We start from the raw sequence: 22,536 nt of genomic DNA on the forward strand, positions 1-22,536 counted from the left end.
TGAATTGATAATCTGCAATACAATGCTACAGTTAGAAGAAAAGGGAAGGGAAATGTTCACGTACACATGAACAGGGTCAGTTCTCCCTCTCTTATGACTGCAGACATTTCCTTAAAGACAATGTCATTGGACCATTTTTATAGTTATAATTAGTGCCCATCGAATTTAATAACCTTTATTTAAAAGAACCATCAGTTTATCTACCGCATTAACTTTTCTCTTTTTCTCTCCACATTTCAGTGGTAATTAAATCCTGTTTCCTTTTCCCCCTTAAAAACACAGTGGCCTCTTAGTGCTTAATGTCCCAAATCCAATTCCCCAGTTAAATATTTGAGGTTGAACATCAACTGGTTACTCAGTACATTTTTATCTTTAGTGCTCATCACTCCCAAGGACCTTTAATTCTCCCACACTATTTATCATTTAATCAAGACTAAGACTGAAACTTTCTTTATCCGAGAGGTATTTTACATTAGCTCCATCTCACTGATTAACGCTTTACTTTCATTTCAAATAGATATCTAAGTTATTTGATTGTTTTACAGGAATTTAATGAGATTGAATATTGCTCAAAGTAGGTTATTAGCGTTAGTGACATACTCTTGATATCTATATTTATAAATTTAACATTACAGCAATATTGAGTGGGAATGTCATGTCTTTCAAATGAGACCATTTCTCACTATTATTAATTGTCCATTAGTTATCACCTGGTGAAAACAGAAAGATGTTGTTATTACAGAAATTGGTCACATACAGAAATATCACTACTGACTTGCTAATTAAATATGCATATTTTATGCATGCATAACTACCCTTTATTAAGCAAAGTTGAGTAGCTAATAGGTTATCAGTTTTGAACAATGTGTGACGGTGGTTACAGTCTGATAGAAGGGCCAGTCCACAGTAAATCCTTTTGCCCACAAAGCAGCATTCCTTGCCCACCAATTTTTAAAAAAATTTTTAAAGTGTATTTGTTTTCGAAAGAGACAGAGCATGAGTGGGAGAGGGTCAGAGAGAGAGGGAGACAAAGGATCAGAAGCAGGCTCTAGGCTCCGAGCTGTCAGCACAGAGCCCAAAGTGGGGCTCAAACTCACAAAGTGTGAGATCATGACCTGAGCCGAAGTAGGACACCGGACCGACTGAGCGACCCAGATGCTCCCCTTGCTCACCAATTTGCCCTTAGAACATGATTACTAACTTCCTGTGAAAGAAACCTAAGCAGACTGAAAACAATTTAAATAAGAAAATTTAGGGGCACCTGACTGGCTCAGTTGGTTAAGCGTCTGACGCTTGATTTCAGCTCGAGTCATGATCTCACAGTTCGTGAGTTCAGGCCCGACATCAGGCTCTGTGTGGGCTAACAGTGTGGAGCCTGCTCGGGATTCTCTTTCTCCCTCTCTCTCTGCCCCTCCCCTGCTCACACACACTCTCTCTCTCAAAATAAATAAATAAAACATTTAAAAAAAAAAAAAAAAAGAAAGAAATTCATCTTTAAAAGAAAACGGGAAATTTTAAGTAAGAAAATCTCAATTGTATCCCTTGTTTTCCGGTACTTATATGCCTTCCTTTAACCAACAGTATAGAATATGACTCTCTTGTTTTTCAGGGCATGGCAGGATTTTGTCAACTACGTCACAAAACTAAATCGAGGGAAATTATTTTCAGAGACTCTAAGAGCCATCCAATCTCCTAGCATTCTATGTCGTCTCTTTGTATCAAGGTGGATCATCAGAAGGCTACAGTTTAGCCCTTTAACAATTAGCTTCAGTAATTTGTTGCTCCTTAATGTTATGCCAGCTGCTATAAGAAACGATCATACACCTACTTTTGCTGTAAGACTGTAGCTGCTCAATGTAAGTAACATCAATAAATGTATTTCATTTAGTAAGCTACATAATTTTTTTAAAGAATTTAGTTCAGGTAAAAACTGGATCTTAGTAGCCTTTCTGATCCTTAAGAATTGCGTACTTTATTACTGTGATTCCCTTTTCACACAATTTTATTGATCCTTAATCAGCACTGCAATCAACCGGCATATATGTGTTTTTTATTTTCCTCAACTTTTCTTTCTGAATTCCTTTTCTTATGTCTTCATTTAGGTGGCCTCAAATTCTGAGAAAGGCAAAGTACAGATATTTCTCAATAAAGATAACTGCGTTAATAACACTTCCAGACTTTTCACAGAACTACTGCCAATATCTTACTTTCTCTTAAAAGTTTAAAAAGTTGTGTCTTGCCAGAGTATAACAAAATGAAACATTTTACTAGATAGCATTTATAAAAAATGTCCACTACTGGGGCGCCTGGGTGGCTCAGTCAGTTAAGCGGCCGACTTCGGCTCAGGTCATGATTTCGCGGTCCGTGGGTTCGAGCCCCGCGTCGGGGTCTGTGCTGACAGCTCAGAGCCTGGAGCCTGTTTCGGATTCTGTGTCTCCCTCTCTCTCTCTGACCCTCCCCCATTCATGCTCTCTCTCTGTCTCAAAAATAAACGTTAAAAAATTTAAAAAAAAAATGTTCACTACATATAAAATTATTTCATCATGCTTGATCATGGCACAGTAGCAATAAAATGCAATCATCAAGCACTACCCCCTACACACAGACGTGCAGACTGGATGCCTACAAATACTTAAATTGCAGCAGGACACTTAAAAGATAATCCCATGAAATCCCTGACTAATTTGATAAATTAATTTTACGACTATATGCTTTCAGGGCTGTTCAATGTTTAGCCAGTTTTCACAATAACAGAATCCATTTCACATGTTTTTAAACAATGGAGAAGCCATTCTTTTTAATAGTATATCATCTGAGAAAGTTGTTAGGATTCCCTCTTGCCTAATATATAGTTCATATTCAAATTTCTCTAATTATTCCCAAAACATGCAGCCTTAAATAGAGAGAGAGTTCTCTGTCTCTACGACCCTCTCAAGGTAGACATACTGCATACGTGGTCATATCTCTTTAGTCTCCTTCATTTTAGAATGTTCCCACCACTGTTATTTCTTTTATGAAAAGGACATTTGCAGGACCGATGTCTTATAGAATGCACACACTTTGGATCTGTCTGATTCATACTTCACAAACAGATTTAAGTGAAGCATTTTTGGCGTAAGTACTATCTAGATGGTATTGTGTTTGCCTCATTACATCACATCCAGAGACACGTCAGTTTGTCCCAATACAGGTAATGCTAAAGTTGATCGTGTAGATAAGGGTGAGCGTGCCAGATCCCTCCACTATAAAAATATATCTTTCTCCTTGCAATGCATAAATAATTAGTAGGGTGATGCCTTAAAACCATGTAAACATTCTCTTCACCTACAGTCTTTTTACTCAATGGTTTTAATGTCCAGTGATGATCCTTGCTTGACTCAATTATCAGCACAATCATTATCACTCCTTCTACATGTTTAGCTATGTTTCTGCTGTAAAGGACTTTATACTCCGTCCCTCTGTTGTTGTTTTTTCTTTGTATTGGGGTAGTTTTTTTGGTAAGCATCATTATGCACCAACAGATTATCTTTTCTGTGTTATCTGCGATAACCCTTCAAGTGGGCTCCTAGGGTCTTTTGACATGTCCCCATCCGTTTGAGTTCTTCTTGCTTTCCGATATAAAAGGTTCTAAGAAGTCATTGCCCCATGTTCTGGAATCAGGAATTCTTGTAAGGAACACTGGCTCCTTTCAGTAGGAGATAGTACTTGGAAACCAAATTTGGGCACCGAGTATGTTTACTCTTACGAGGGCATCACTGCTTCTAAGCCCTTTCCACGGACTGCGATAGAAAATATACTTTTAAAAATCTGTGAATTCACATTTATGCCTCCAACTCGAATTCAAAGCTCCATATTTATATCTCCCACGAACACTGGCTCCCCAAAATCTAATATAGTTACTCATTTGTTCTATCCTGTATCACACACAAAATAATTTCAGAATTACCACACAAAGTGCTACTGACAACAACAAATTGCTAAGTATAAAGATCTCTTTGCAGGTTATGATTCTTAGTACATTTCCCTCTAAGTTTGTATGGTCAGAATAATGTTTATAAGCTATGTAAATTAATTTTGGGGTGAGGATGCTATGAATTTGTTAGGTTCATTTGTTTCTATTTGTATTCAATTTTAGGGTTTGCTTTTTAAATCATTTTTTACTTAATTCTGTTGTTTGGATATGTGAAATATTTGCATAGTTCAAAAGTTGCAACTATATAAAAACATCATCAGAGAGGTCTGACTTCCATCCTTATCCTCCCCACTCTGCCCCCCCGCAGCCCCACCCCTGCCCCACTCCTTACAGATAACTATTTCACCGGTCTCTGGGTTAATCCTTCCCGTGTTTCTCTTTTGCACAAAACGCTTAACTTTCTTCCTATTTTTCCCTTTTTTACTACTAAAAAGGGACCATAATTACCATACAGGCACACCTCATTTTATTGTGCACTTGACAGACACTGGGGATTTCACAAGTTGAAGGTTTGTGGGAACCCTGCATCCAACAAGGCTGTTCATGCCATTTTTCCAACAGCATTTTCTCACTTTGTGTCTCTGTGTCACAATTTGGTAACTCTCACAATATTTCCAACTTTTTCACTATTATTATGTTTGTCATGGTGATCTGTAATCAAGGATCTCTGATGTTAGCATCATCATTGTTTTGGGACACCACAAACCTCACCCACGTAAGACAGCAAACTTCATCCCTACATGTTGTGTGTGTTCTGACTTCTCCACCAACTGGGCATTCCCCATCTCTTTCCTACTCCTTGGGTCTATTCCCTGAGACACAACAGGATAGAAAGTAGGCCAATGAATAACCCTACGGTGGCCTCTAAATGTCCAAGGGAAAGAGTCACACATCTCTCACTTTAAATCAAAAGCTAGAAACAATTAGGCTTAGTGAGAAAGGCACGTCAAAAGCTGAGAGAGGCCAAAAGCTAGGCCTCTTATCCCAGTTAGCCAAGCTGTGAATGTAAAAGAAAAGTTCTTGAAGGAAATTAAAAGAGCTACTCCAGTGAACACATGAATGATAAGAAAGCAATAATGGAGAAAGTTCTGGTCTGGATAGAAGATCAAACGAGCTACCACATTCTCTTAAGTCAAAGCCTAATTCAGAGCAAAGCCCTAACTTTCTTCAATTCTATAAAGGCTGAGAGAGGTGCGGAAGCTGCGGGAAAAAAGTTGGAAGCTGGCAGAAGTGGGTTCATGAGCTTTAAGGAAAGAAGCCGTCTCTGTAAGATAAAAGTACAAGGTGAAGCAGTGAGTGCTGACGTGGAAGCTGTAGCAAGTTATCCAGAAGATAGAGCTAATGAATGAAGGTGGCTACACTAAACAACAGATTTTCAGTAAAGATGAAACAGCCTCATATTAGAAGAAGACGTCATCTAGAACTGTGAGAGAGGAGAAGTCATTGCCTGGTTTCAAAGATTCAAAAATCAAGCTGACTCTTGTTAGGGGCTAATGCAGCTGGGGACTTTACGTTGAAGCCCATGCTCACTGACCATTCTGAAAATCCTAGGGCCCTTAAGAATTCTGCTCATTCTACTCTGCCTACGCTCTATAAATGGAACAATAAAGTCTGGATGACAGCACGTCTGATTTACTGATTAATTTAAGCCCACTGTTGAGACCTACTGCCCAGAAAAAAAGATTCCTTTCAAAATATTACTGCTCAGTGATCATGTACTTGGTCACCCAAGAGCTCTGATGGAGATGTACAATAAGAATGATGATGTTTTCAGGCCTGCTAACACAATATCCATTCTGTAACCCATGGGTCAAGGAGTAATTTTGATTTTCAAGCCTTATTATTTAAGAAATACATTTCATAAGGCTATAGCTACCATAGATAGTGATTCCTCTATAGATCTGGGCAAAGGAAACTGAAAACCGTCAGGAAAGGATTCACCATTCCACATGTCACAAAGAACACTCACGATTCATGGGAGGAGGTCAAAATACCAACATTAACAGGAATTTGGAAGAAGTTGATTCCAACTTTCATGGGTGACTTTGAGGGGTTCAAGACTTCAGTGGAGAAAGCAACCACAGATGTGGTGGACACAGCTGAAGAACCAGAATTAGAAGTAGAGCCTAAAGATATGACCGAATTGCTGAAATCTCATGATAAGACAGGGGAGTTGCTTCTTGTACATGAGGAAAGAAAGCGGTTTCCTGCGATGGAATCTACTCCCGATAAAAATGGCATGAACACTGTTGAAACGACAAGGATTTAGAATATGACCTAAACTTAGTTGACAAAGTGGCAGCAGGGTTTGAGAGGATTGACTCTTGATTTTCAAAGAAGTTCTGCTTCTTTCAAATGCTCCTCAACAGCATTACATGCTACAAACCGTACGTGAAAGGAAGAGTTCATCAATGTGGCAAATTTCATTGTTGTCTTATTTTAAGAAACTGTCACAGCCACCCCAGCCTTCACCAGCCACAACTGATCAACTGCAGCCATCAGTATTGAGGCATGAACCTCCACCAGCAAAAAGATTACAACTCACTGAAAGCTTACATGACAGCATTTTTAGCAATGAAGTATTTTTAAATTCATGTGTGTAAATTGTTTTTAGACATGATGCTATTGCATGCTTAAAAGACTATAGTATAGTGTAAACATAACTTTTATATGTACAAAAAAACAAAAAAATTCATTTGACTCTCTTTATTGCAATATTGGCTTTATTGCAGTGGGTCTAGCCAAATCTACAATATCTCCAAGGTATGTCTGCGTATACACTTTCTATCTGGAAATCATTCTGTATCGGCTCACAGAAACTTCCTTATTCCTTTTAATATCACAGTTTATTCACAGTCTCCTATGGACTGATATTTAGGTTTTTTTCCTAATATTCTGCTATTACAAATAATCCTCTAATAAAAAACTTTGGGTGTATATAATTCCATATTTGTACAGGTAATTCATCAGGGTAAATCACTAGAAATTGGGACTGGTAGGTAAATGCAGGTATCGATTTGTCAGATACCACAAAATTCTCATAAAATGTAACACTTCACATTCCCATCAGCAATATATGAGAGTGTTTGTTTCTTCACAGACTTACCAACTAAGCATAGTCTAATCTTTTGAACTTTTGCCAATCTAAAAAGGTGGAAATGGTCTCTCTGTGTATTTTAATTTGCATTTCTCTTATTGTTTGTGAAGTTGAACATCTTTTCAGTACTGAAAATACGGTGATAAGTACCGTTCATGTCCTCTGCTCATTTTCAAAACCACAATATAAATCTTTCTTTTAATGGAAAAGTTACTTCAATAATGCCTTCAAACTTTATTGAAGAATGTGTGACTTAACCGAGAAGAATACTAACATCACTTGAAACTACACTGTCACATTCTATACTCCAAATAGTCCATTAAAAAGTGACAGTGCAACTGAGGAGAACGTTAAGAAAGATGCATTCAAGTACAACTTTATGAAGCTAACTAACATAACTGGCCAATCCCACAAATAACCATGCCACGGGAGGAAGGTGAAAGTTTGGTAAACAGATGACCGAGAGACATTTTGGTTTTTTGTTGGTTTGTGGTGGTTGTGTTTTTTTCAGATTTTAATTTAAATTCTAGTTAGTTAATATAGAGTGGAATATTGGTTTCAGGAGTAGAAGACAGTGATTCAACACTTGAGAGACACGTTCTTATAACAGTCGCATCACACCCACCTCATTAGTACAGGTAATTCTTCGAGGATGAGGGGCTTCCTGCTGCAGCTGATATACTGTAAAGACAGAAAGTAAATCATTCCACATCAGCTCACAGATATCTTCCTCGTTCTTTTTGGTGTTATAGGTTGTTCAGTTAACCTATGTCTCTCCTATGGCAGACACTTAGGTTTTTTCTAATATTCTGCTATGACAAACAATTCTAAATTGCCCTTATGTAGAAAGCATAAATATATTAGGAATCACAAACTGGCTGCTTTTTACAGAAAACTGTGGTACAGTTCTATTTGTTATTAAATTAAAATCTGTTAAGAGCAACACGAAGAAAATAAAACAAACTAAACTTAGTGAAAGCCCAAAGGCAAGCATAAATAGAAAAATCATAATCCACACAAATGTCTTTTTACCTTGTAACAAATTAGTACTGGGTATTTGGCTGTGTTCTCCAAAATCTGGCCCTTTATTTTCCTGAATTCTTGGTGGTTGTATTACATAAGGCACGTCTCTAATAGAAGCAAATAATGGTTATATATGTGTATATTTTTTAATTTTTTAATGTTTGTTTATTTTTGAGACAGAGAGAGACAGAGCATGAGCAGAGGAGGGGCAGAGAAAGGAGACACAGAATCCGAAGCAGGCTCCAGGCTCTGAGCTGTCAGCACAGAGCCCGACGAGGGGCTCAAACTCACAGACCAAGAGATCATGACCTGAGCCGAAGCTGGACGCTTAACTGACTGAGCCACCCAGGCGCCCCAATGATTATCGATTTTTGAAGCACATTATTACATGTCAAACTTGAAACTAAAATTAGGATTATGGTAGAAGTAACAGATGTGTTTTTCTCCCCTATTTATATTGCAAACATCTATCTTCAAAGATAATCTCCCCTAAAAACAAAATTTCTGAGCCAAAGTTACCACTTCTTCAAATAGAGTAAATGCAGCAAAAGAAGGAATTCAGATACTGAAATAATTTGCCAAGGAAAGGATAATTTTCAGAGTATCTGAAAATGAATCAGTGAAAATTACACCAATACCACGACATTCTAGCCTCACTTCCGGTTGATTTGTAATGAAGAAAGAATGAGAATAGAACACGGTGGTCATCAGAGAAAGTATGTTTATGTATATCTAAGTTTATCTCTGGGAGGGAATTTTTCTTCTCTTTCTACATATATAATCGCATATTATTGAATTTAAGCGTGCTTGGGTGGCTCAGTTGGTTAAGCCTCTGACTTTGGCTCAGGTCATGTCCGACTTGGGCTCCGGTCATGATCTCACAGCTTTTGAGTTCGAGCCTCGTGTCAGGTTCTGTGCTGACCGCTCAGAGCCTGGAGTCTGCTTCGGATTCTTTGCCTCCCTCTCTCTCTGCCCCTCCCCCACTTACACTCTTTGTTTCTCTCTCAAAAATAAATAAACATTAAAAATTTTTTTGTAATAAATAATAAAAATCCTCAACTTAGACTTCTTGCTAGTTCTATTTTCCTATTGGTTCATATTTGTAAAGTTTTAGAATTATCCTGCGGGGAGCTCAGGCATTGAGGTTACTAAAAAAAAAACCAAAAAACAAAAAACTGAAACTCAGTAGCAGAATTGTCTCCAAAAATAAAAATAAAAAAAGAAATATGGCATTTTTTTAAAATGATGACTACTAGGAGACATTTAGAGATACAGAAATACAAACTGCCTATACTACATTTAGTGATCAATATTCTTCAGAGGAAAAAAAATCATCACCATGATTCCATAACAGTGTGAGGCTTCATAGATGCTCTTACATAAAAAATGTGCAAGGTACAAGTCAGAACAAAGAGAACAAAGGTAAACTGAAAACCAGAAAATGCAGACAAGAATTTTAAATAGGTTTTTAGCCAATGATATTGCGAGACAAATTTTTAAGAAGAACATTAGTCATTTTTATACATTCTTTGAACTATACTTCCCATAAACAAAAAAGGCACAGGCAGGGGTGGGGAAAAAGTCTCTATGGCAATATTTCTAGAGATTATTCATATTTTGCTTACTATAAGTAGCCCAAAGTAGCAACCTGCTGAAATAAAACTATCTGTTGTTCTGGGAACACAAAACCAAGAATCTGAAGAGCTGATCCTGCAGGCGGCAAATTTCAGCAACTTACAAATATCAAAACTTAGGATAACTCAACACTTACAAAGGTGTTGATAATGTATGTCTAAAGTACAGGTTTCTCAGGTTGCTTATGCAACTCCATACATAAACAAAAACTTACAGTAATGGCGTCAGCAGTAGTGTATTCATGGATTTCTTTTTAAGGCTACTTTGATTGTATTAATCCCATTTCCACTTTTAAAAAATCTGAAATATCTTTTACTTGAAGAAACAATATTCTCAAAGACAAGGAAGGGGTAATAAAGGGCAAAGAGCCTAGACTCTTTTGAAAAGATTTTTATTCTAATGCAAAGTTTAAAGAGCAAAATAGAATTCAAAGGTCTCTCATATGCAGGAAAGCAATTCCTAAAACAAAACAAAACAAAACAAAACAAAACAAAACAAAACAAAACCACTTTTGCCTGTTTTCATCCATTCATTCTATGAAGACAGCCTCCTGACTTATCATTTATATAGCCCATAGTTCTTTTCCATATAAAGAATTAGGATCTGAGAATAATTAGATTGCTTGAATTCTCAGTTAGCTTCTCTTTTCATTAGTTTTTATCAGCCAATGTCAACAAGTGGCCTCAAGTTCAATATGGAATTTCATGCAAGCTCAGAGAGATGAGATGCATTCCAGACATGCAAACCATAGACAGACCTTATGGAAACACTCCTGTTTTCCCACAATTACTACCTCTACGCTGTTCCCAAACCCTGCTATAAATTAATTTTTCAATAATGTGTACAAAATGAATCTTCATACCTAATGATTTTAATATTTCTATATCACTTATAAAGCACTATAACCCACCCAATTTAAAATTATTTGCATACTTACAGTAAGATTTCCAAACAGGAGGTCTATATTCATCTGTATCTGGAAGAATAAACACCAAGTTAACATTACTGAATATTTATATCTTAATCACATATGGTTAATATACATTAAATTAAGTTATATTAATATATACTTAATATATGTTTGTTGATGTCTTTGTGTTCTAGGCATCGTGTTAAGACTCTAAAGGACATTCAGAGGCTTTTTAGTCTTGATCTTTATTTTCTTGGGAGTACAGTTTCACAAAGATGTTCAAAGAAAGTGACTGTATTTATTCAACTGTTTAGCACATAAAAACACCAAGGTTAATTTTTACAGCATGCACTCATTTCTCACAGTCACTGATAGTCAATAAAGTCTTTGTATCTTTGGGCTTAATTCTACAATTAAGGGATTCTCAGATCCCTGAAATTATTGGAATTTTTTCTTTTTCAGTCAAATTCACCAGATAACAGTTTTAATCCTCATAAGTGTATCTCCCCATCGTATCTGGAGGATTCCAGTGTAACTGGTTTTACTAACTTCAGGAGAGAAGAGCAGCAAGGTACTTAATGTCTTCATATATCATGAACAATCAAAACCAGGAAAGGAGAAACACTTCAGTGGAGGAGAGTATCCAGGGAGCCACAAAGACCATGAGGTGAACATCTGCTTCTCAAGTCCATTTCCCCTCACTCTGCTTGAATGAGGGTTTAGGCGACAGTGTAAAAGAGGATGTGGAAAGAGATGGAAATAAAAACACGTGCGGGAGATGGGGAGAGTTAGAAAAAGGAGAGGTACCAGTGTGGTCTGGCATCTCATCAGTAAAGCACAGCTCAGTAATAATTTTGCTGGTCAAAAGCTCTGCCTGCAATACCATGTAGCTAAATCGGCTGACACAGCGTCTCGGCGTGGGAATACGTGGCTAGCTACCTCACCTGGTTCTGCTACCACCCGACATGAACCCATTAAGGAATCTGGTCCAAAAAATCCTGGTCTCCATGGAGGTAAGTAAATTTACGAAAAGTTTATGGAGAAGGCTGAATCTAGCATATGTAGGTCAAGTAAAAATGATCATAGACTCAAAACATTCCCCTCAACCTTTAAAATGGCAACACTTCACTTATGTTATCGTAAACCACACAAATATTTGGAGTCAGAGGGCTACAGCAAGACTATTAACGATAGGCATAAGAACACACAAAGGAAATTCTAAGTCATGTAGAAATTGCTTGGCACCCAGGAGTGTTCAAATATATTTTTTAATGAACAAATAAAAGATGACATGAATAAATGAGTAACGAAGTAAAGCAGCAAATACAGTTGCTTCTCGTTATTTCAAGTTCTATTCTACAGAGTCACCTTGAACACTCAATTAGTGAATACTGAACCACTGTTCCTTGGGGAAAACACAAAGTTAGGTTCCTATATGCCTCTGGTCACAACATTCTCATCAACCTATGAATACATAACCTTGTTTATTTGTTTCTGTTTAAAGACACCTTATTTAATAAATATTGTGATTCATTAGCACTGAACTCACAGACAACAGCTGTATACTGTAACTGTATACTGTATAAGTGAAACTTATCCAACACATGTATCTTCTCCGTAAGAGGCATCACAGCCTTCTTGAGCTTCGGAACCTCAGAAAGCACTTCATCGCTATGTGTGGGGGCTTTAAACAGAGAGGACAAGGGGAGCTCCACGTTTTGTCCTTCTCCTGGTCCTGGCTGTACATGCTTCTTCCCTTGGCTGATTACAATTTGTACCTTTCCCTGTAATAAATCCTGACTGTGAGTGAGTTCTAGGAGTCCTTCTAGTGAATTATCAAACCTGAGGGGGTGTCAGGATTAAGGAAGCCTTTGGGACTGTGCCCTCTAACTTTGTAGTTAGCCCTAATTCCTCACAAACGCTGTACAAAGCCTGTACCCAAGCAGTGATAGATAGCCTTCTGCAGGTTGCTTTGACTTTGGAGAAGGTGAGAAAGAGGCTAATTCTCAAAATCCTGCCTCTGGAGAATTGTGTATCCAGTCCTAGATAAGACTTTCTTAGGGAAACATCAACTTTTACCTAAAGCTGTGTGGCTTTAGGAAATTCACTACCTCTCTGTATCTTATTCTTTATCTATAAAATGGAATAATATCATCATCTGAAATGGGAATAGTGACAATACAGGTTTCTTGTGAGGATCAAATTAGGTGTCATACATAAAGCACCCTACGCTTAGGAGAGCTTTAGTAAATGAGTACCCTCTTCTGCCCTCACCAAAAGTGAATTTAAAAACATAATGATGTTACCATATTAGCCTCAGGCCACTGCCAATGATTTCAGCTGTGCGTTCTCTTCTTATTATTTTGTTCTTCCCTGTATACCTACTATATTACAGAAGGCATTATTATTCAAGATGCTACAGATCACAATTATGTGGCCAAATAAAATGAGCATTTAGCAAATAACCAAGAAATAGTGGGAGAAAAGTTTGAGTTTCCTTTAATATTAAAACAATTCTAATGATTTAGTGACTTTTAACAGTGAAGTTTGGGGTTGTTTGAATTTTTTTAAGGTCTATTCATTTTTGAGAGAGCGAGACAAAGCGCCAGCGGGGGAGGGGCAGAGAGAAAGGGAGTCACAGAATCTGAAGCAGGCTGCAGGTTCTGAGCTGTCAGCACAGAGCCCAATGCGGGACTTGAACTCGTGAACGGGTTGAGATCATGACCTGAGCCAAAGTCAGACGCTTAACCGACTGAACCACCCAGGCACCCCTTGAGTGAAGTTTGGGTTTTAAGTCTTTTCCTAGCCATGTATTTTTCTGCTGATGGGAGTGTCAACTGGCACAACCTCTCTGGAGAGCAATTAGCAATACTTATCCTAAGCCTTTCAAAGTGTTTAACAGGCACCTGTTATGACAGAGCTCAAATAAGATGCTCTTTGAAGGAAAACCCTTAAAAATTATGACAATCTTTCTAATGCTCAGGGAGCCTTAGGTCACCTTGGTCTTTTTGTTGACCAAGTTAGGCAACGGGCAGGCACCACTGTCCTCAGAATCAGGGGAAAGCAGCCCATGGAGGGGGCATGGCTAGATGACTTAGAGAAACAAGCCCCAACCTCTTAGTGGGCAGAGTTAGTTGCTAGAGTTGGGGAGACGGATTTTTCTAGGACGCTAAGTCCTTCTGGAAGGGAAGAAACATCACTCCAATCTTTGATTCCTCAGATTCAAAGTTAAAGAATTCTGCTCCAGAAGAAACTCATAATCCAAACCAAGTTCCACTGGCAGGAAAAGGCAGAGACACTCCTGAAGTAAAACGACCTTGAAAATGGATTAACTGAACCGGTGATCTGGGGCCACACAAAAGTGCTTATGGGTTTATTGGGGAGGACAGATTCTGACCCAGCAAGAGACTGATGCACGAAGCATCCTCATCCTCCCTGGTACACTGAAATCATTGAGTATAAGAGCATGAACTAGCAAACTGCAATCCGGACCTCCACGTGGGGTCACTACTGTGATCGTAGCAGGATTCTCGCACAGAGAGTGGTGACACAGAGGCTCTTCTTCCCAGGAAGCAACTTTATTCCTGCCGGCATCGCTCAGTCGGGTTCGTACCCAAAGAACTCAGCCCCGAACGCCACGGGTGTAGTTTTTTAAATATATTGTTTACTTCTTTGTCTCCCATATATGGTAACACACAAACATGTAGTCTAATTAAGTGGTCTCATGTTACAAGGTCGTGAAGGATGTTGTCAAGTACGCGAATAGCAAGGTTGCCTTGAGGGTTTTTTTTCCTTTCCTTAGGGAGGGGACCCTACCACATGACCTGGGCCAAGTCTGACCAGAAACAGGATCCCAGCGGCATTAGATAAGCAATTATCACAAACAATATGGGGCTAGTCTTCAACACTGACAGAAACTGATAAAAATAAGGAAGACAGAGAGTGTACTGTTACACTGCACCTCTCCTTCTGCATTTGGAAGAGGATGGGACCACTGTGGGACTAAGACTTCAGGGGCTCAAACCTACAGGAAGAGGCTACCTAAAGAGAAAGACCCTGGACTTCCTGATAACTGGGGCACTGATTACCAACACCAACAACAAACAGGGGGGCATACTTGGCCCCTGAAGTTATATAACAGGTCATGTCAGTTCCTTCTGCATACCTTCTGACCCAGCAGTTCTGTTCTCATTCTAGGAATTTACTGTAAAACAATTAAGGATGTCTGGAAAATAGCAATATAGAAGAATATCACTGCAATATTCCTTTAAGACTGAAAAACTGGACTCAACCTAAATGCCCAGCAACTAGAAACCAGTATGTTCAATTACTGTATATTCCAGCTTGAAGACACCTTGACTACATCAAAAGGACTTTATCTTGTAATTTGTTAAAAGTCTGTTTTCTTGGGGCCCTAGGTGGTTCAGTTGGTTAAGTGACTGACTTCAGCTCAGGTCATGATCTCACAGTTCCTGAGTTCAAGCCCGCAATGGTCCCTCTGCCATCAGCACAGAGCCTGCTTCGGATCCTCTCCCCCTCTCTCCCTGTCCCTGCCCCTCCCCCCCCCCCTTACCTCTCTCTCAAAAATAAAACAGACATAAAAAAGAAAGTCTGGGGTTGCTTGGGTGGCTTAGTTGGCTAAGTGTCCGACTTTGACTCAGGTCATGATGTCGTAGCTCATGAGCTTGAGCTCTGCACTAGGCTCTCTGCTGTCAGGGCAGAGCCCGCTTAGGTTCTTATCTCCCCAACTCTCCCTCTCTGCCCCTCCCCGGCTCTTGCTTTCTCTCTGTCTCAAAAATAAATAAAAACATCCACAAAAAAAAAAAAGTCTGTTCTTCTTTAAATATTTTACATCTCTTAAACCAGTGGTTCTCAAACTTTTGGTTTCAAAAATCCAGATTCTAAAGAGCTTTTAATATCTACTGATACGAACCACATTATAAAACTGACAAATTTTAATTTGTTTTCATTTGTTTTAATAAAATTTTTAGTTGCTAATTTGTTAAATAATAAGGGCATTATATTTTAACACTTTTATGAAAAAGAGCTATTTTTTCAAAACCAAGTATTTGTTTTACATTTTGCAAATTTTTTTCGTGTCTGGTCTAATTGAAGACAGATTCTCATACCTGCCTCTATATTTAACCTATTGTAGTATCACTTGCCATGTACCTTCTGGAAGATTCAAGCAGACACTTGTGAGAGAAGAGGAGTGAAAAAGGCAAATAATGTTGTCTTATTATTCTAATTTAACTTTGTGGAAACTGAAAAAAACTTGAGGAACCCCAGAGGTCCCCAAACCATACTTTGGGAAGAACTGTTTTAAATCGTGATCTTTTTGGCATATCTAGGATATGGGGTATGGTGGGCTAAGATACATTTCAACTAAGAAAAGAAATACAAAAGGTAGCGAAGAAAAGAGAGGAAATCGTGTGGTCTTTTAGCACTTTAAAGTCCTTTCAGCCTGTTGAAAGGAAGTTACAGGCCAATAAGTCCCAAATGTCTGTGATCTGCCTTCAGCTGGCAGTCTCTAGGGCTCCCCTCCCCCCTTTTTGATTCCGTCAGGGAAACCACCCACGCCAAGCTTATAAACGTGACAGACTTCCATCACTAGAGCATGACTGAGAATGACAGCCAGACAACATATGATTCAGGGACAGCTCACCTTAAAACCATCTTAAAAACTCAGGGACAGCTGCTTAAAATAACCTTAGTATGGTATGGACGAGTCTTTAAATTAAGTACATACCTACAAAATCCATTAGAAGATTTTCTCCATCACATTTAAGTGTCAGTAATACTTTTCTATCTACACAAAAGAAAATTTTATAAGAAAAAAAAGTTATGCTGCCACAGACAATGTTAAAATAATCAGAAAGTTTCGTTCACTCAGTAAATATGTATTAAACACCTTTGGGTAAGAATGTCAGTTACAAGGTGGGTCCAGATGTAATTTATTTAGGAAAATAAGGTGGACATTATTACACAAACAAGATAATAGAAGTAAAACCATGATTTTGTCAAAATTCCTGGCAAGAACAGGTCCCCAATAAGTATCTGCTGAACTGACGAAAGAAAAGAAGGAAAGGAGGAGTCACTTTTAACCAGAGCGCCAAGAAAGAAAAACAGAGATGGTATCCTCTGATGAGAGTTTTCAAAGACCGATGATTTTTAAAGTCAAGGAGCTAAGGAAAGGAGACTGGAGGTAAGAGGAAGAACACCATTCTGAACAGAGGGAATACAGTGATAAGGACACAGAAACAAGAGAGTTCAGAAGTGTTTGAGGAACCACGAATAATGCAGACTGGTTGAAATAAAAGACATGTTGAGGAAAGCTTGAGATGCAGGCACTGGAGGGATCCTGGGCTGAGTTGTCCAGGAAGCATCCACAAGTAATGAAATGTGTTTTCTTCTGCTTGGTACTTACTTCCCACTAAATACTCAGATGTCTGCCGAGAGAGGGGTGCTACCGTCAGGCCCAGACCAATTCTCAATTCTCATGAGGTAGAAGAAATAGCCAGTAAAAAAAAAAAGAGAAAGAAAAGAAAAGAAAGAAAGAAAGAATACTTGCCAGTAATACTGACGGAGCAAAGACGCAGAGGTGGGGAATAATGGGCTCAGAAGTCACAGGTGCGTCTAAGCAAGTGGAAAAGTAGAAAGGTTCTGTTCGAGACATTCTCCTATGTGACTGTAAGCAAAATCTAAACAAATAAATGCAGAAAGCCAAAAGAAAAAAAGAGAGATCAGTAAACTGTATGGAAAATGAAGACCAAGTTGATTAGTATGTACCGTCTGATCGCACTTTTAGAAATGAAAGAAAAGATGTGTGTGTGTACATACATATGGGGGCAGAGAGCCAACGAGACAGAATATGAAAGATCTAGAATAACATACCATCATTTAAGTCACATTCATGAGCTCTACATCAGCCTTTCTCATTCAGGTTCCTCATCTGACCCACCTAGCACAGGAAACGTTCTGAGTGACTATTTTCTCAGTTCCCCCACGTATGGTAGATAACCAGTGTCTCCCTAGAAGCACAGGAGAGAAGTTAACTTATTACATACAATGGATGCCCTAGGCTGTGGGGGCATTATTTTTTCCCAGAACCAGGAAGAATGAAGTTTCTCTAGATGGTGTTTTTTACTTGTCTTATAAGACTATGTGGTTTTTTTAAAAAAAAAAGTATTCAAGGAATATATTACATTTGTGCTAAGGAGGGAAAAAAAAACTGTTAAAAACTAAAAGTGTAAGTTAACTATCTGTAAGAAGAGAAAACCGTGGAAACTGATTCAGATAAAGAAAAGTCCCATTCGGGGCGCCTGGGTGGCTCAGTTGGTTGGGCGGCTGACTTCGGCTCGGGTCATGATCTTGCGGTCCGTGAGCTTGAGCCCCGCATCGGGCTCTGTGCTGACAGCTTGGAGCCCGGAGCCTGCTTCAGATTCTGTGTCTCCCTCTCTCTCTGCCTCTCCCCCATTCATGCTCGGTCTCTCTCTGTCTTGTAAAAAATGAATAAATGTTAAAAAAAAAAAAATTAAAAAAAAAAGTCCCATTTAACAAACTCCACAAGACTAATTTTTTGAGTGGGCTCTTGAAATGAACACACTACCCTAGAAATCATACTCCCAGTCTCAGAGGCCTGGGAATCAAATATAAGCTTTGTGGCAAATGTACACATTTTGAGGCATCATCTTCCTCTACGGTCTTTGAATTCCCCTCAGAATCTCGTTGCAGGTCCTCATTTCCCTCTTCTCTCTGTTCTAATCGAATCTGCTGAATGGGAAGCTTTCATTAAGAAAAAGAGAAGTTGCATAATTAAATTTTCTTTTCTTTTTGGTTAACTGCTAGAATTGTGAGTCAAGGAAATCTTACTTTTACATATTTTGTCATGTCTATAAAAAATTATTCCAATTTTTTCTTGCTTTTCAAAACTTGAAGATACAGATTTTAAGCAAGTCCTAATGTTAAACTTATCTTTGCTATAATTTTCTTCTGTGCTTTTCTCTCTAAGTATTAATATTTTCAGGACATTCAATTTTCCTTTAATATTAAAAATTTCAAAATGCTCATCTGTCTCTTTAAACAATGATTAAAAAATCTTAAGAAAATATATCTAGAATATCTTTGATAGGATATAATTTACAATATTAGGGCTATTTGGGAGGTACTCAAAATGTTCATTTATTGACATGATTAAATATATTTATAAAATATCTTAATATGCTGAATTTTTAGAATAAATATAAAACATTGTATGACTGGGGCACCTGGGTGGCTCAGTCGGTTAAACGTCCGACTTTTGGCTCAGGTCCAACTTTGGCTCATGGTTCGTGGGTTTGAACCCTGCATTGGGCTCTGTGCTGACAGCCCAGAGCCTGAGCCTGCTTCAGATTCTCTGTCTCCTTTTCTCTCTGTCTCTCCCTTGCTCGCACTCTCTCTCTCAAAAATAAACATTAAAAAGAAATTTTTAAACCTTGTATGATTGAGTAAATCTTTGTGCTCTCTCCAACTGGATCCTATTTATATCCAGTATGTCTATGCATATTGTTCAAAATGACTGACTTTAGAAAACAAAACAAAATTTTTTCACTGTTTATGTGAATAGTTTGTGTATCATTATATAGTTACGTTAAATGAATTCTTTGGTTTAGAACAATATTTTTTCTGTTAAGTTTAAATCTGCTTAACTTTTTATTTAAAAGATAAATAGTTCACCGTAGAACAGACTCGAATGTTAAATTTAAGCTGTTTGTTTTAGGCTCAAACCAAAAGTTTTTAACAATATGATGGATTTTTCTCAAAAAGGACTATGTTGCATTTTAAATGAGGTTTAGACTAATGAGGCATGAACACTCAAAAACTGTGATTAATGTTTTAAAGAACATTTGTTTCAGATTGTCTTTGGTTTGAAAATTAGCAATTTTGATTTCTGTAAAAAGAATGACATTTATTGACAAGAAAAAGAGTTTTTCTCCCCTTCAAATGAAGACCCACCTTTCAACCAACTGGCAAGAGATTCCCTGTCCTGCTTTAATCAGAAAATGAAAGGCATTAATGACATGTTGCTATTCTGTTTCTGTACCAAATTCTGGCATACTAAAATAATGAGATGCTTGTGATCACAAAAGTCTATTTTACTATAAAGTGATCTTTTTAAAAGAACAAGGGCATAAAATCCACAATAAATACCAAATAATTACTACTGCTAATATTTGAGAATCACAAAGAAAACAACCAAACTTCTTACTCTAAAAGAAATGTATTTCTTAGAATATGAAAATTCAGAGGAAAAAAAGGCTCATAATAACATAAACAATTTCAACAAGGAACAAATAAAAAAGTGCTTCACTAGGTTTCTAGGTATCTCCTACCTTGACTAAACTTCTTTCCTAGAAAATGCTTCAAAACGTGGGAAGGAAGCATTTCAACTAAGATAATTAAAATTCACTCTGGAAAGTGATGGCCAAATCAGGTCAGTTAAATTCACCCTTAGAAAACACAAAGTCATTTAAAACTGTTCCAAGTTGAGAACTGATGTGTCATGATACAATTCTGACAGAAATAAACTATTTTTAAACCCAAAGATAATTGTTTTTAATTCTTCAGAGAATAATGACCCAGAACTGCTAATACATGGAAGAACATTTCTGACTGTAACTACAGTGCTCACATTCTGTTTCATCAAAGATCTCTAAAACCAAATATTTTGCAAATGCAGCGTTCATCTCTTCACCATGCACACACAGCATGGGGCCAACAAAGCCTCCTAAATGAGATGTGAACCAAACTTGGAAACCTCTCCTTTTTAAAACTCAAGTTTGGCTTTTAATGAAGACCTAAGCAATGTTTCCTCTAACCAACTTGGCAGACCTCGCAAGCAGACTACACAAACAAAGTCTTTCTGCTTACTCAAAGTTTTCACTATAGGCTTGGAAACTTTGCTATACACGGGAACTGGGTCATTCAGCTCAATTCAAAGGTAAGGGTTGTCATTTTCCAACCTACTGTTTCTTCTTCTAGACAGCAAGTCATATCTCTCTGAGGTTTTCTCTTTAAAGAATATGATAATTTCTGATACTGTTTATCCAACTTGTTGGCACATTAACAGAAAGTCCTCAGATAGGCCTACTTAACACCAGGTTTCTAACGGAGAACTTCAAGAGGAGACTTAACTGCCACCAAGCCTCCCGGTAACTTCTCAACATTCTCAAATGGCTCTCGTTTGGATTTCGTGAAGTAAAAAAACTCACCTTTAATAACAGGACATATTTCCTAAAACCCTCTTCCACAAAAAATAGATGACACGAAACTCAATAGCAAAAAAAAAAAAAAAAAGTATACCCTTCTATTTGATTTCTCTATAGCTCACACACCTAAAATCAGACGGCAATGAATTAACTTTTTATGAAGTCCTTGTAATTCATCCTTAAAGGAATATACCATATGGCATAGACATTTCACCACACACACAAAAATATACCTGATTAACACTTCTTCCAAATCCAATAACTTAGACTTTTAACCATCCACAGCACTTGAAGTTACAGACAATAAAAATGTAATCACATGAAAACTCCTGGCAGAATTTTCACTATTTATAAATACAAGTTCTGGAAAACAACCAAGTAAAACTATACTTTTACTGGAGATCTTCCCAGATAGTTATCTAAGAACCATAACCCTGTTGTCTCAAATGCTCTCATTTCCTTCAGTAGAAACAGTACAAAGTTGATCCTTGAACAACACAGGTGTGAACTGTGCAGGTCCGCTTATACATGGATTTTTTTTTTTTTTTGATAACTACAGTACAGTACTGTAAATGTACTTTCTCTTCTTTATGATTTTCTTAATAACATTTTACTTCCTCTAGCTTACTTCATTCTAAGGATACGTATATAATACATACAACCTACAAAATATTTATTATTAGTAAGGCTTAGTAGTGAAGTTTTGGGGGAATCAAAAGTTACACTTGTATTTTCAACTGTGTGGAGGTGGGTGGGTCAGCACCCCTATCCCTGCAACCACCAAGGGTCCACTGTGTATCTTCCTTGTTCTTTTCTTACAGGAAAAGCTGCAATGTTTTTCTCTTAGTTGTTATTCATCCTTCAGACAATTATTCCCAACCCACGCATTTCCCATAAACCAACATAGTTTTGTAGCAAAAGGAGTCTATCGCCATTTTCTCGGGCTTAGCAGTTGCACTAAAATGTGTTTATTAGAATGTGCATTTTTTTGGACACAGATTCATATAATAGTTAGGATTCCTTAATGATGAGAGTCAACATATCATTTTGCCAGCAAGCATTAAAACAGCAACCTTTCAAAATCTTGCCTTATATCAGTGTTTTCAAGCTTTATCAAGAAGACAGGTACTCAGAGCAGGGATATAATAACCCTTAAGTGAAACTCTACTGGGAAAAGAGAGATAATGCTCCTATTAGTAATAATTTGACATCACAGATAATGGAGATGGGAAAAGATAGCAACATATTTTATCATGATAACTTCCTACTGCATTTCTTTTAAACTGGACTTCTCTGGGAAAACCAGTCACCTAAAGAAAAAAAAAAAAAAAGCGGATTGTGAAGAACACAGAGAAGTTTGCTTTAGATTACAAGACGTGGGGCCAAATGTGGAAGAAGGCAGCTCAGAGCTGTAGGAAAGAAAGCAGAGTCTGATATGGAAGTAATATTGTGTTAACCACAAATGAGCAGAGCTGGATAATTCTAAGCACATGCTAACTGTCCCAAGGTATAATAAAATGCTCAGCATGTTTTAATTAAATGTGCTTTGACTACACACATGACAGTCCAGGCTGCCAAGATGAAAAAACTCTTTGGAAATGAGAACTTGTGTTCCAAATTGATAGGTACCTATTTTTCTTCCTTTGAGAGC

General features: G+C 37.7%; 1 protein-coding gene across 2 annotated transcripts in view; it reads right to left on the reverse strand.

The window, feature by feature from the left end:
* Positions 1-22,536, reverse strand: part of CHN1 (chimerin 1) — a 202,580-nt gene that overhangs the window by 143,982 nt on the left and 36,062 nt on the right. For both annotated transcript variants that reach the window (XM_042949182.1, XM_042949183.1), the window contains exons 2-3: positions 10,666-10,704; positions 7,696-7,751 (exon numbers count right to left, since the gene is read on the reverse strand). In XM_042949182.1, the coding sequence (XP_042805116.1) occupies positions 7,696-7,751; positions 10,666-10,704 (95 nt within the window). The remainder of the gene's footprint in view (positions 1-7,695; positions 7,752-10,665; positions 10,705-22,536) is intronic.

This window comes from Panthera leo, chromosome C1 (assembly GCF_018350215.1).
Source record: "Panthera leo isolate Ple1 chromosome C1, P.leo_Ple1_pat1.1, whole genome shotgun sequence".
Taxonomy (NCBI): Eukaryota; Metazoa; Chordata; class Mammalia; order Carnivora; family Felidae; genus Panthera; species Panthera leo.